Source organism: Neomonachus schauinslandi, chromosome 3, assembly GCF_002201575.2.
Source record: "Neomonachus schauinslandi chromosome 3, ASM220157v2, whole genome shotgun sequence".
Classification (NCBI taxonomy): Eukaryota; Metazoa; Chordata; class Mammalia; order Carnivora; family Phocidae; genus Neomonachus; species Neomonachus schauinslandi.
Window position 1 is genome coordinate 54,641,586 of NC_058405.1, and position 14,438 is coordinate 54,656,023.

The 14,438-nt window shown below is 46.0% G+C and overlaps 1 protein-coding gene across 1 annotated transcript in view; it reads left to right on the forward strand.

Annotated features, from left to right (window-relative positions):
- Positions 1-6,428: 6,428 nt before the first annotated feature.
- The window catches only part of SERP2 (stress associated endoplasmic reticulum protein family member 2), a 20,329-nt gene continuing 12,319 nt past the window's right edge, over positions 6,429-14,438 (forward strand). Inside the window, exons 1-2 of the mRNA XM_021697938.1 lie at positions 6,429-6,512; positions 11,345-11,417. Of these exons, the coding sequence (XP_021553613.1) occupies positions 6,429-6,512; positions 11,345-11,417 (157 nt within the window). The remainder of the gene's footprint in view (positions 6,513-11,344; positions 11,418-14,438) is intronic.

The following is a 14,438-nucleotide window of genomic DNA, read 5'->3' on the forward strand; positions in this document are numbered from 1 at the left end:
AACGAAAAGAAGCAGGCTACTTACCTAGGATTGTTTGCCCAATGCCATATAACTAAGAAATAATAGACTGAACACGCTCATATACATTATGGAAGGAGTATACATTGATATAACTTCTCTGGAGGATAATTTGGCAATATCCATTACACATTTAGGTGCATAACTTTGGGTCCAGTAATTACACTCTTAGGAAGTTCTCCAACAGATATATGCATGCATATTTGCAAAAACATATACAAGGCTGTTCATTGATTCATAGTAGCAAAAAAAAAAACAAAAACAAAAACCCGGACATAATCTAAATATCCATCAATAAAGTGTTGGTTAAATCAATTATTATATCTCCATACAGTGGAATACCACGCAACCCTTTTAAAAGAATGTGAGAGATCTAGATATAATGATGTAGATCAGCCTCCATGATATACTATCAAGTGAAAAAAAACAAAAACAAGGTACAAATCATATTGAATAAAATGGTACTATTTGAGATTTTTAAAGGGGGTTAAAAGGATTTTGTAAAGAGCTTAAATATATTATACATAAGTAAGCATACATATATGTGCACATATAAAATGCATTAGGCATACATGCTTGAATTTACATAGAAAGACACAAAGTGTTTGCTTTGAACTTAGGTCAGGAATGAAAAAGACCAACTCTTCTCTATATGCCTCTGATATCGTAATACTTGAATTTTTTTTTCAGATTTTAAAATAATTAAAAAGAAAAAAAAATTACCTGGAAAGATTGTCCACATGTCCTCTCAATTCAATGGCTTCTTGTGTGGGTCCAGAGTTACCATGTTCAGCAGTATTTAAGTACCTCGGAGAAGACTCCAAATTATCTGAAGGCAGGGACTATTTGCTCATCATCTTGACCTTCCTTGGGCAAGTTACTTAACTTCCATAAACTGTTGTCTCAATGGCGTACAGAGATATAGTGGTAGCTGGCATTTATTGCATGACGACCATGGGCCCAGTGCTTTTCACACGGATTGTATCATCTCATCTCAAAATAATCGTGTCTAATAAACATTATTGCTATTGGATTAGAAAAGAGACAGATCACTAAAGTAGTAAGTGGAGGGCCCGGGATTTGTCTGTTCCCAGGGTCCATGGACTTGTAGGGTTGTGTAAGAAGTGAGAAAGTATAGGGAAAATACTTGGCAAGGTCTGGCTCTTCAGGAAGTGCATAGGAAACATTAGATATTATCACACGTGAAGTTTCTTCCCTGCCAGGAAACTCTTCCAGCCATTAAAAACATGCACCCAACTGAACTGAAACAAGGTGGCTTTGTCCTGAAAGCACTGTGGCAAGGGCATGGTCATGAGCCAGCCCGGGAGCTCCAACATGTGCAAGCAGCTCACATCTCTTCAGTGGGGAGTGGATTGCCATGGGAAGTCATTAGGGAAAGCACTGTAGCGGGGTATGTGTTTTCCCCTTGGGATATGAAGCTTTGACTGCTATTAATAACAGATGTGCTGCCAATTACAGAGTGGAGATGGGTAATCACAACTTGCATTTTAAGGCTTAATCTGATCACCTCTGGGGTCAAGGAATTACATAGTTATCATAATGGTTAAAGTCTGTTTGTGCCACCACTTATGGACCAAAGTTCAAGCCTTGGAGGTCCGAAATGGAGTTTATCGTGCACTAGTGTGCATGCTTATGTGTCTTTGTGATTCGTGTGTGTGTGTGTGTGTGCACGTATAAGCTGCTCCAAAGCTCGGCCCTGTCACCCTGGCTTCCTCTCAAGTTTACCTGGTAAATGTTTCTCTTGAGAAAATGGGAAGCCAAGAGGCCTCGATTCTGCCTTCAGTTCTGCTCCAATTTCCTTGGCAATTCCTAGGCTTTAGCTCACTTGCGAAATTAGGGCAGTCTCCCAATGTTTACTTCTTTGTCTCCTCTACACAACTGTGAGCTCCCTAAAGGCAGAAGCTCTTGTATCAATCACTGAATTCTCAGTGTCGGAAATAGTGCCTGGCATACAGTAGACACTCAGTAAACACTGAGCAAATGACTCTCTGCGTTTCCTTCCAGTGATGATGTGGCATGATTCCAGGAAATCAGAATCTAGTGCCTGGAGTGGATTCCAACACATGCAGCAGATAACGTTGGCCGTCAGTTCTCTTCTTAGTTTTCTCTGCCTACTGTTGAGACACCTTCATGAACACTTGCACCAGAATATAACATGTACGAAAGAAGATGATGTTGAGATCCGCCAAATTTTTCTCTTCTCTGGCAGTGCGGGAAATGATTTGGATGAAGAAGACACTGAAAGTATTGAAGTGTTGGTGATTTGCTGGCTTTATTCAAGCAGGTGTGTCTGCCAGTCATTCCCATCCATACTCGAGAACCGGCCACCCACAACACTTGTCACCAAGGCCTCTAGACTCAGTTCCCCTTGGTGAGAAAAGACCACTGGCTAAAAATGTCTGAAGGCTTCAAGTGACACGACAATCATTCCAGATTTGGAAGGGGAAATGACCAAGCAAGACCTTCTGGGTTTTTTGTCTGTTTTCACGTACGTGAGTCAGGGTTCTTGGGCGTAAACACCACAAATAAACTCTGGCCAACGGAAGCAGAAGAGGACTTTAAGAATTTCAGGTACCACAAAACAAGTGGGCTCTACCACACACACCCTCCCCCTGCCACCACTGAATTCTGCTTGCCTCGGGTACATCAACTTGCTCTTTTCTTTTTGTACCGCTTGTTCAAAATTCGAAGTTCCAAAGGGAGCAGATGATTGGCCAAGCTGGGCCATACCCCCAGCCGAGTTCGGACCGGATCCCTACAATAAATGAATATCACAATAAAGCGAGCCAAATGACCTTTTTTTTTGTTTCCCAGTGCATATAAAATTCATGTTTACACGACACTGTAGTGTATTAAGTGTGCCACAGCATTACATCTAAAAAAAAAAGTACATACCTTACTTTAAAAATATTTTATTGCTAAAAAATGCTAACCATCATGTGAGTTTTCAGTGAGTTGTACACAATGATCACAGATAACCGTAACAGATAAAATAATGGAGAAGTTTGAATATCGTAAGAACTGCCAAACTACAACATAGAGACATGAAATAAGCAAATGCTGTCGGAAAAAAGGCACCCGTAGACTTGCTCGATGCAGGGTGCCCACAAACCTTCAATCTGTAAGAAACATCATATCTGCAATGCATGATAAAGCAAAGCACAATAAAACAAGGTATGCCATATCTTTCCCATTGGGCTCCCAGAGCGGAAAGGAAGGTCCTAACCCACACAGCGGGGGAATCCCCCAAATAGAAAAGGGTTCTGCCTGCTGGTCAGCCACAGAAAAATGACCGGGATTTACTACATGACAGCTCAATAGTGTAACATCTGTACGCTTTGATAATCCACATTTGTAAAGATGGGTAAAACCTAGAGTCTACAGTCGCACACCCAGTACCCTAGTGGGGCAGACTCATGATGAATGTCGACAGGGCTTGGTAAGATTCTTGCTCTAAAGGCTGAAAAAATTAGCGGCCAAAATTAAATTTTAATCATTTAGCAGCTTCTTGCTACTTTACCCAGGGCAATTTTGGAAGTTGTGGTTAAGTATGCTACCAGTATGTTATAAAATTCCTGCTGCTGGCATGAATTAACCCAAGGGAACTTTCAACTCTTGATCACGTTTCCATTCCTCCCCTAGGTTCTTCCACCTCCAAAAAGCAAGATGACCCCAGGCCTCGCTCCTTCTTAGCCCCGTGGTTACTCTGGAAGTCCTCAGGGACTCGGCTTCAGACCTTGGCCCCAGCTTCCCTGCAGAAAGGCCTCTGGGATGAGCCAGTTCAACTTCTAGTTTATGTCAGGTGGAAGGCTGAGCGGAGGAAGGGACAGAACCCAAGATGGAAGAGAAAACCTCTCTTAGCAAATAATGCTGATGCTCAAGACAATAAACAGGCCTGAGATCTACGTATGAAAAAGCAGAAATGAATTATAAGTAAATGTGATAACATTGTCAATAAAGTAAGAGAGAAGAGTAAGTGGCAGCATGGTTTGTATAGTATGATTCTGTTTGTTTTTAAAAAGGAAATATACCAGCAGGTGTATGTATGAATAAGAAATACTGGAAGGGTAACCTAGGACCCATGGGAATTAGTGAGAGAGGCAAAGAAAAGCCTTTAGGTTTCACTGTATATCCTATTTCTGTTTGCATGTCGACTGTGAGTAAGCAGGCTCCGTATAACTAAAACGAACAAATTTAAAATGATGTAAAAGCGAAGCATAACAAGAAAAAGGAGTAAAATCAGCCACTATCAAGCAGGAATCACGGGTCAAGAAAGAACTTTTTCCCAAACAGGAGGCTCACCTGAGCCTGTGGGAAGGCAGACTTCTCTCTGTTAAGAACACGTTTCCACTGGCAGGCCCGAAGGGGCAACATCTCTGTATCTTTTCCTTACTGTTCCTCAGAGCCAGGCCTCTACTCAACTCAGGAGGGAACGCACCTTCTACCTCCTCCCCAAGCATTCGGGCAAGACCTGAGAAAGGTGACTCAGGGAGAGGCACTTTCTGGGCCTCACACCTCTGCAAGGCTCAGCACATGTCCCCAAGGCAGGGGTGGCCCTCTCTCTTCTCCCCACCGAAAGAGTCCATCATTACTAAAAACACAAGTCTTTTTAATAATGGGCCTGCTTGGGGGGGGCATCTGAGTGGCTCAGTTGGTTGAGCAACTGCCTTCGGCTCAGGTCATGATCCCAGAGTCCTGGGATGAGCCCTGCATCGGGCTCCCTGCTCCTCGGGGAGCCTGCTTCTCCCTCTCCCTCTGATACTGCTCCCCCTGCTTGTGCTCGCTCTCTCTGTCAAATAAATAAATAAAATCTTAAAAAATAATAATAATAATGGGCCTGCTTGGTTTGTTGTCCTGTAATAATCGTGGTGATGTTGGTGGAAACTAGTTTGGAAACTAAGTGACCTTTAGAGCAGAACAACCAGACTTTACTAAATGATGCTGGGTAGATTCTGTCTTCTTCTGGGTTACCAAAAGCAACCCCCAAACCGTCTATATTAGAGCTTGAATGACAGCATACTGGGAGGAGGGTGACGATGAGCTTAATAAAGAGCCCTTAAAGGAAAGAAGGAGCGCTCTCTCAATTCCTACTGACATTGGGAAATTCTGTCCGCACACAACCCTACAGATGCCTGCAAGGGAAGGACTGGGGTGCAGGAGCCAGAACAAATCTAATACCCCAGTTCTTCCCCACCACTTCCCACTGCCCCAGATCTTCCAGGCTGATGTTTCCCCTTTTTTTTCTCAACTCTTCTGAGCTTCTAAGAGTTCACTTCAAGTCATGCAGCACAAAGGAAAAGTGAGGGACTGGACCCCTTTCCCCCCTGCCCCAAAGAAGCAATCTGTAGGGCCCTAACAGCAGGGTCTGTGAGGCACAGACCCTCCAGTTTTTACCCCCCTAGTGCAAGGAAACGCCCAGTTCACATCCCTCTGGACAAGGGTGGCTGGAGGAGGTTCAAACTGCCCCAGGCGGGTGGGGAGCCAAAGCCAAACAAAGCCGCCCAACTTAGGGTAGTGACTGCCAAATCTGGCTGGGCTGCAGACTGCGACCTTTCTCCACCTTTCACTCAGATGCGTGGCTGGCAGTCCTCCAGCAAACCCCCTCAGCTACCAAGGCAAGATGACCTACCCCAGCTCCATCCTCACACCCACTTATCCCCATCCTCGGGGAGTTCCAGCCCTTTCCACAGTACTTGAGAAAGGTCCTGCAATGGGCTTCCCTCGCGCAGGGCCCTTCCCCAGACACCTGAAGGGGAGGTTCTTTGGACTGTCCCCCAACAGCTTGGGCCCAGCCTTGCCCTGGTTCTGCTTGTCTTCTGAGGACCCCCCACGTCCGGCGGCCGCCGCCTCCAGTGCAGCTCTCGGCCAGGGGTCATTGGTGCAGGGGAGACCGCCCGCCCTGGCTTAAAGCGCGGCCGCCCCAATCCGGGCCCCGGGCCCCGGTGGGTCCCCGGCCCTGGAGGCCCGGAGCAGTGGCGCCCCCGCCCCTATGAGCGCACAAAGCCGGGGGCCGCCGGAACCCTGGGCCCCGCCGCGATCGGCCGCTGGATCCCGACCACCCAGTGCGCACAGTGCGGCCGCCGGGTGCGAGGAGGACGCGCGGCAGCGCCAGCCTCCGGGCCGCGCTGGTTAGGTAGCAGGGGGGACCGGAAGGATGGCGAGGAAGTAGGAGAGGGTTTCCTGAGATGAAAGATTACTTCCGTCCGGGCTCTGGCCTCTCTCTGGAGCCGGCTCGTTGGGGGCAGGGGAGCGGGGTGCGCGGGGCTCAGGGGCTGCGCCTTGCCACCTGCAGCGCCCGCAGCGGGCGGGACGCGCGCGGCCCTGTCGGGGGGCTAACGCGGGGGGATTCTTGCAGGTGGGAATCGAGGGCATTTCCTAGCGCCCAAGCCATGGTGGCCAAACAGCGGATCCGGATGGCCAACGAGAAGCACAGCAAAAACATCACCCAGAGGGGGAACGTAGCCAAAACCCTGGTAAGGCGGGGGCGGCGCCGACCGGGCCGAGCGGGGCAGGGCCGGCGGGGGCGGGGCGGGGCCGGCCGGGCGGGGGGCGGGCGCAGGGCCCGGCCTCTCTGCTCCCCTGCCCCGGGCGCAGCCCGCCCCTCCCACCCCTCCCGCCGGGTCCCGCGGAGTGGGAGCTGAGAGCCGGGCTCTGGGAGGCGAGCACCACGAGGTGCTCTCGTGGGCGGCGAGGGTCAGGGTGGTGGTGGCCCTTCTGGAGTGGCTGCTGGGGCTACCACCGAGGCTCGGAAGAGCCTCCCCAGGAGAGAATGGGGCCTTTGTCTCTGGGAAAAACGGAAAGTCACATCCTTAAGGAACAGTTAAAGGAAGTGCGTGACACGGGGCCCGGAACCTAGTAGGTGCTAGAACGTTTGGTGAATGAATGAATGAATGAATAGGTAAATGGAGACCACTTATCATCACCTTCTTGCAGGCTTTGACCCCTGCCCTCCACCCTCAACAGACAGATTAAGTTTTCTCTCCAGCCCCTTTGTAATGGGGCTGTATAAATTGGAAGGGCTCAAAGTGCCAAATGAGGTTCAGACCCGTTTCCCTTCATCCTCCTTTCTCTCCTTTCCCTCTTCTCTAGTGGGGCCTCTCACCACTGGGCTGAAGTTTAAATGCAACATTACTCTTGTTCACCCTGTGAGTTTTGGCTCATCCTAATGGTATGATCCAGAACTTTGGAGGCCAGATTAAAGCTTTTATAACTGGATTTTAAAGTAAAATCTGGGCCTTATGCACAGGGGTTTCTTTTAGCAAAGCAGAATATCTTCAAGAGAAAATGCCAGACCTGTGATTTTGGACATTCAGAGGCATGCCTGGGATGAGTTGTTGGGCAGTGTTGGGTCTCCAAGTCTGTGAGCCAAGGCGCCTGGAATCTATTATCCTAGACACTTAAGCGAAGTCCAGCTGAAGCTTGGGGTTTGGCTGGAAAAGTTTGCAGACCTGATGAGGCCATTCCTTTTAGCCAAAGAAATGATGCTGGTTTGAGTAACTGAGCAAAAAGCTAGAGCTACAATCATCACAGCAGAATTCCTACAAAACCGAGCAGTACTAAGGCAGAGAAACCTTAGGATCAAACTCAGCTCTACCCAGAGCTTTATACACAGCTCCAGACTTAAGTTACGCTTGAAATTCTCTCATAGGGTGTTAGATCATTTAGTTATCACCTTGCAGTAAAATGCAAATATACCATTGAATCAGAACCACTTTTCACATAGATCTATTTTCCCTATTTGTTTTTTTTTTTTTAAGATTTTATTTATTTATTTGAGAGAGAGAATGAGATAGAGAGAGCATGAGAGTGGGGAGGGTCAGGGGGAGAAGCAGACTCCCCGCTGAGCAGGGAGCCCGATGTGGGACTATATCCCGGCACTCCAGGATCATGACCCGAGCCGAAGGCAGTCGCTTAACCAACTGAGCCACCCAGGCGCCCTCCCTATTTGTTTTTACTCAGAAAAAAACAAACCGTGCTCTCCAAGTTGACCTTGAAAAACAAATTTTAATTGATGTTAAAGCACTCAGGGTTTTATATCCCTAGGAGATCACTTCGTCCTAGATATCATACAGATTAGCTGTGTGGCTCTTTTTAATGAACCAAGAACCTAAAGAACTAGGAAAGTTATTAACTGAACTCAGTTGACAAATACCGCATGCAAAAGTAGCAACTGGGGAACTGATTTGCAGAGCCGATGTATCCATTAGGCTTGGTAAGCTCAATGTCTGAGACCTCCAGCTTTTCAAGGCCATTGGAAGGTGTTTGAGATCTGGGGGAAAGGGAAAGTTACTGTCTTCAAAATAAGAGAAGAAAATTTAAAAATTGGAGGAAAATGTTTAAATATCTAGGAAATGTACTTACCCCCATTTCAACTCAACTCAACTTTCAGAGCTGCACTCAGATTTGTTTAATCTATGATGCGAGTGAATTTTAATAGGTTCTGATAGACCATGGAATGGTGCCTGGCACCCATGCGGGTGTCCAAACGGCCCTATTACATTTGTAATGAAAGTTTTCCAAACCAAGCCACAATCTCTGTTTATCTTCAGGTGGTTAGAAGGGCTCTTTGGTTAACTTTATTGTAAATGGACCAGCATCCAAAAAGAAAAATGAAATTTTCTTTCAAAAGGAAATATTTTAAACCCTAAATCTCATTTTCCTAATTACAGGTCAAACACAATTATACTTTGAAAGAAGTAGCTTGCAAGGGATAACCTGTTCAGGATGAAATTGAGGACACGTGAACAGATTCTAACTGAAAATTCAGAATAATCATTCAGAAATAAACCCCTTCACTTGTATGCAGATGCTTCAATATTTCCTTAGCTAATAGCTATGGAGTGAATACTGTTCTCCCAGATAGCAGATAAATCAAAGAAACAAAGAAATAGAATAATCATTTTGTGATTACACAGTAGTAACTTCTCTAGAACTGACAGGGATTTAAATTTCAGAGTTCAGAGTTACCCTGCTGGTATGTAATCACAGGGAAAGCCAGCCCCTGACATTCCGAAGCCTGGGGAAGTAGCAAACTCCTGTTTGAAATGAACCATGTTATTTGCAGAATTCTACTGCTTTTGTTACCTTTCCGGGCGATAGATTCAGGCTTGGGTGCATTGCCCCAATGGGATTGTGCTGGGGGCTGCTTCCAAAAAAGAGGAACTTAAAGCTCTCAGAAAAAGGATATATTACTGTTCTTGAGCTCTGAAAGTCCCCCAAATAATATTGATTCACTGGAAAATGTCATCCAACAGATTCTGGAGTTATATAGTCCAAACTCTGCATGTTGATAATTTGTGTTTTTCTGCAAAGGAAAAATAATGGAGTCCATTCGGTATCCGCGCTAGACCAGTAATTCATGTACAAGGCTCCTGAATTCACTTGTTGGCTTTGCTGGAGATAGAGCTAAATGAACTTTTTATGTAGCATCAGCGGGATGACAGCAACGGAGCTGGCTTCTGGTCAACTCTGACAGATTGTTAGGGCGTTAGTGAAAGAGGGTGGGGAGGGGTAAGTGCCGCACTGTGTTCGGGTCACTTTATTTAATATCTCGATTATTTACTTGATCTACCCTTGATCTGGTGTTAAGGGCCAAAGAACGACACAGTAACAGCACTGGGTAAAGTTAGGCAGTTGTGTAAGACTGATTGTGTCCTTGTCTGGTCAAGCATAGCTACCATTCCAGGTGTTTCGCTCCTGCAAGAGCGGCTCTAGATACAAGCTTGTCAAGCACAGAGCACTGAGGGGTTTTCATCTTCAGAGTCTACCTGCCATTAGCACTTTAACCTATACTTCTCTAGTAAGAGAGATGCAGGGACAACCCTATCACCAGTTAGGAAGTATTTATAAAAAACGAGAATATCCTTCCTAGACCCCGTCTCTACTCAACCTGACCGAAGAAATCATATTTAATGAAGTTCGTATGCTTATTCATTCTTCAATGAACACTTATTTAGCGCCTACTGTGTTTAAGTTCCGTGCCAGGCACTGTTGTGCATTGCAATAGGAAAGAGACACAGTGCCTGTCCTCGTGAGCCCATAGTCTGGCGGAGGGACAGACTACACACATTATCACGAGAATAAACATACAAGCTGTGATAGCTGCCGTCAAGAAAACATACCTGCTGATATATAAGTGGTCAGTGAGCCCACTTGGGGTAGAGGAGAGGAGGCTCTCTCAGCATGTAACAGGCAAGCTGAGAACCAAAGCATTGTTGCTTATCTGTAATAAAATGAGTTCTCTAATTTACGTTGGTGATAGCTTGTTTTTGGTTCACACACAGGAGGAAACATTAGTGAGTTCTTTATTTTTTTCACTCCAGCTTCTCCCTTTTTATTTGAGAAATTCACCACTTTTTTGGATGCCTCTCTCTAAAAATAGGTTTTCCACTGATCGATTTGATCTTAAGGACCAAGCCCTACTGCAAATAGACCTAGAGGGGTTGTGGATGGTTGTTCTTATTATGTCTGTGCTATTGGTTTGAGGGGAGCAGGAGGTACGCAGGGCTCTGGGTTCATGTGGGCACCATGGTGCCCTTCTCCCCAAGGAACGCAGAGATTTCGCCAAAGAGAAAGCTTCACTGAGGTTCAGGAGCTTTATTACAAAAGGCTGCTACCTTCGCAGATCCACTCACGGTTGCTTTGGTGCTTCTGCCATTCCAAGGATTTCCACGGCACCAACTTGCCAACACTTTTTGGCCCGTAGAAGGTTTTGAGAAAATAGCTGTTCTGTGACCTTACTTGGAATCCACCGATTCAGGCAATTAAAGATGACTCTATTAATGGAAGACACCCAGGTTCTCCGATGGGGCAGACCTACATCCCAGCCCTGCTCAAGTGAACAGACTTCGTGTCCGTTTCCCAATTACAGATTGGAGATAAGAATGTGCCTTGCACGGCCTTGTGAGTGGTGGAAGTAGGCGGTGTAGACTGGCTTAGAGTGTGCCTTAGAGAGCCTGGCTTAGAGTGTGCCTTCAACACGTGGAAGCAATTTGTAGCAGTATCGTTTGGGCCTCCCAAATCGCTGTACTGGTTTGTGTATTTTTACCCCATCTGTCCCCAGAATATTTAAGCCCACCGAGTTCACTGAGTTACAGGAGTATAAATAAATTTATGATGAATCTTTTCACACCTATCTGGACCCTTTACAATTGAATTTCTTCATCATCGTCTGCCCACTGGGCATGGAGACTGGATCTGTCTCACTCACTGTGGCATCCCCAGCCTTCAGTAGCGTCTAGTAATTACCCCACAAATGTTTCCTGAATCAATGAACCTAACCTTCCTTTCCCCCATTCCCTTTCAGAGGCCACAAGAAGAGAAATATCCCGTGGGACCATGGCTGTTGGCACTGTTTGTTTTTGTTGTCTGTGGCTCAGGTATGGGTTTTTCACTGATCTCACAGCCCGTGTTCTGCTCTGTCCTTCAAAACACACTTCCCAAGTAAATAGACAAAAAAATATATTGTCTGGGATTCAAGGTAATCACTGCCTGAAGCCTTCATCTTAGTGGGTTTTGATTTGGTCTCTGGTCCTCCAGAGAAAATACGAGACAGAATTGATATACTATCAAATCATAGTCATAAAATGATTACACCAAGCAATTAAATTGGCTGAATACACTTTAGAATTCAGTTAAACCTTTGTGTGAAAACATAGCCCTAAAAGGGCAGTTAGAACAGGAGCCACCTGTCTGCCCGAGTTAGATCCAGATTCCAGAGAAAGGGAGAGGTTTTCTGCCTTAAGAGGACATGCCACAGAGCTCCTAGATAGAGCTGAGCCTTTGACCTGAGCCTCAACGAACAGTCACCTCACACCAGAGGGTGGTAAGTTCAGACAGCTTTGCTTACACTCACATGCAAACACACACACACACACACAGGGGAGGCTTGAGTAAAGGACCATGCATTTGTTCTAGTTGAATTCTGTTATTGGGAATCTTGGAATTCCTGGTCCCCATTGTGGTAAATGAGGAGAAGTGAGGTCACTTCTAACAAGGCAGGCCTTCCATGATTCCCAAGATCTCTCACTCAAAGAAACAAAACTGTACCCCATTCCTAATCTTTTACCCAACATGGGGATCCCTCATCTTTAACAGACGTTACCCAGCCTCTACTAGATTACTTCTGAGGGTGGAGGGTTCACTTCTTCAAAAAGCCTATCCCATTTCTGTATAGCTCTAATTCTGTTAGAGACATCTCCCCTCTTTTGAGCTACACTGTGCTATCTTCTCAATAGTTGAGGTGTGAACTCCTAAAACCACAAAGCATGGGCTCATTCTCTTCTGAACATCTTGAATCTTCGGATATTTTATTTTATTTTATTTTATTTTAAGATTTTATTTATTTATTTGAGAGAGGGAGAATGAAAGACAGAGAGCATGAGAGGGAGGAAGGTCAGAGGGAGAAGCAGACTCCCTGCCGAGCAGGGAGCCCGATGCGGGACTCGATCCCGGGACTCCAGGATCGTGACCTGAGCCGAAGGCAGTCGCTTAACCAACTGAGCCACCCAGGCGCCCCGAATCTTCGGATATTTTAAAGATGAGTTTAAACTCTGCAAACTAAACTCCCCTACTTCTCTCAACCTCGCCTCATAAGATGTGGTTTCTGGACCCCTCTTCTGGATGCACTCCATGACTCTCTTAAAATATAGAGCATTTGCAGCTGTGGAAGTGGGTCTAGAAATGGTGTGACTGCTACAGAGGCAGAAGGATCATCACTGCCCTTGTCCCCATCACACATTGCTTTATTGTATTCATGGCCCTCATCAACATATGAAATTATTTCGTTTGCTTACTTATTATCCATTTTCCACTACTGGGACATAAGCTCAGGGAAGGCAGTGTTCATTGTCCACTAAATCTGTACATTCTTGTAAGTATTTAGCACATAGTGAGTGCTCAGTATGGTTGGACAGATTCATGGATGTGTGGGTGGATGAATAAAGCCAGACATTCCCCATACTGTATGTAGATAGCCAGTTGATTTTTTTGAGACCTAATATAAAACTTCATGAATATTTCTATTAAAATTGTATAGTTGGTTGTCAGTTGTCTTTCTACAGAGTAGCCACGAAGTCTAGAAATGTAGAAGAACAGACATAATAAATGGCTTGCCGATCTTATAATGTACGATACGGTCAGTGACATTACATGATATGGTCAATGTATCACCTTCATGAGCAATGCATGGTTCGGAGCACGGTAGAAAATTGCCAGGAATATGGTGCATCGACGCCCCATTTCCATCAGCGCCTGCATCTTCCTCTGTTCTGCATTGCCTCAGATGATCTGTCTGATTTTCACCCCAAAACAAAACAAACAAGATATGCCTTTAGCATGCCACACAAATATCAAGAAAAATAAATCTATATAAAAAAGTAATCTGCATTTTCATGCTTTGTGGCCAGCCTGTACATTGTTCGATCTTGAACCTTGAGCCTTTTATCTAATCATCTTTCTTGGCCAGCTTTATAGTCTCTGAAAGTATAATGTTCCTCCAAGTCACTGATAAAGTCTAGACAGGGAGAAGCCTACGGAACGCAGAGACAACTCCCTTCAGGTTGACCTTGAACCTCTCAGCAAAACTCGTGCAAACAATCACCAGGCGTTGGGGGTCCCCTGTGTGCCTGGCACTGTGCCGGGCTTTGGGAACACAAACGCCCTCGGGGGCCCGTAGGCACTGAGGGAGGCAGATAAGAAAGGCTGTCTGTTGTACCTGGGGGGGGGGGAGTTCTGTGATAGTGGAGTGCCCCGCGTGCTTGGTGGGCACGGATAAGGGATTGTCTTCATCTGTTCAGGCTGTTATAACAAAATTCCACAGACTAGGTGGCTTGTAAAGAGCACAATGTATTGCTCACAGCTCTGGAGGCTAGAAGTCAGACTGGGGTGCCAGTGTGGTTGAGTGGTAGCCCTCTTCCCGTTCACAGACTTCTCCTTGTGTCTTCCAGTGGTATCCTCACATGGCAGAGGGGGGAGGGAGCTCTGTGGGATCTCTTTCATGAGAGCACGGATCCCATTCATGAGGCCGCCCCCGCTCATGACCTAATCACCTCCCAAAGCCCCCGCTTTCTACCACCGTCACATTGGACATTAGGATTCCAACATGTGAGTGCGGGAGAACGCAAACAACCAGACTAGAGTGGGGACTTGTAAGTCATCCTGGGCAGAGGAGAAAGTTTCCCAGAGGAGGTGCCATTTGCGCTGAGTGTCGAAAGACAAACAGCTTGAGATGGTATGCAAGGCTCAAGAATGGCCAAAGCCCAGTCGTAGGGATCCATGAGGCCAGTCAGCCCGCAAGCCCGCAAGCCCGCAAGCCCGCAAGCCGGGGTTGTCAGGGACTAAATAGATCCAGAGCCTATATATATATATTTTTTTTTCTTTTTCTTTTTTTTTTTTTTTTT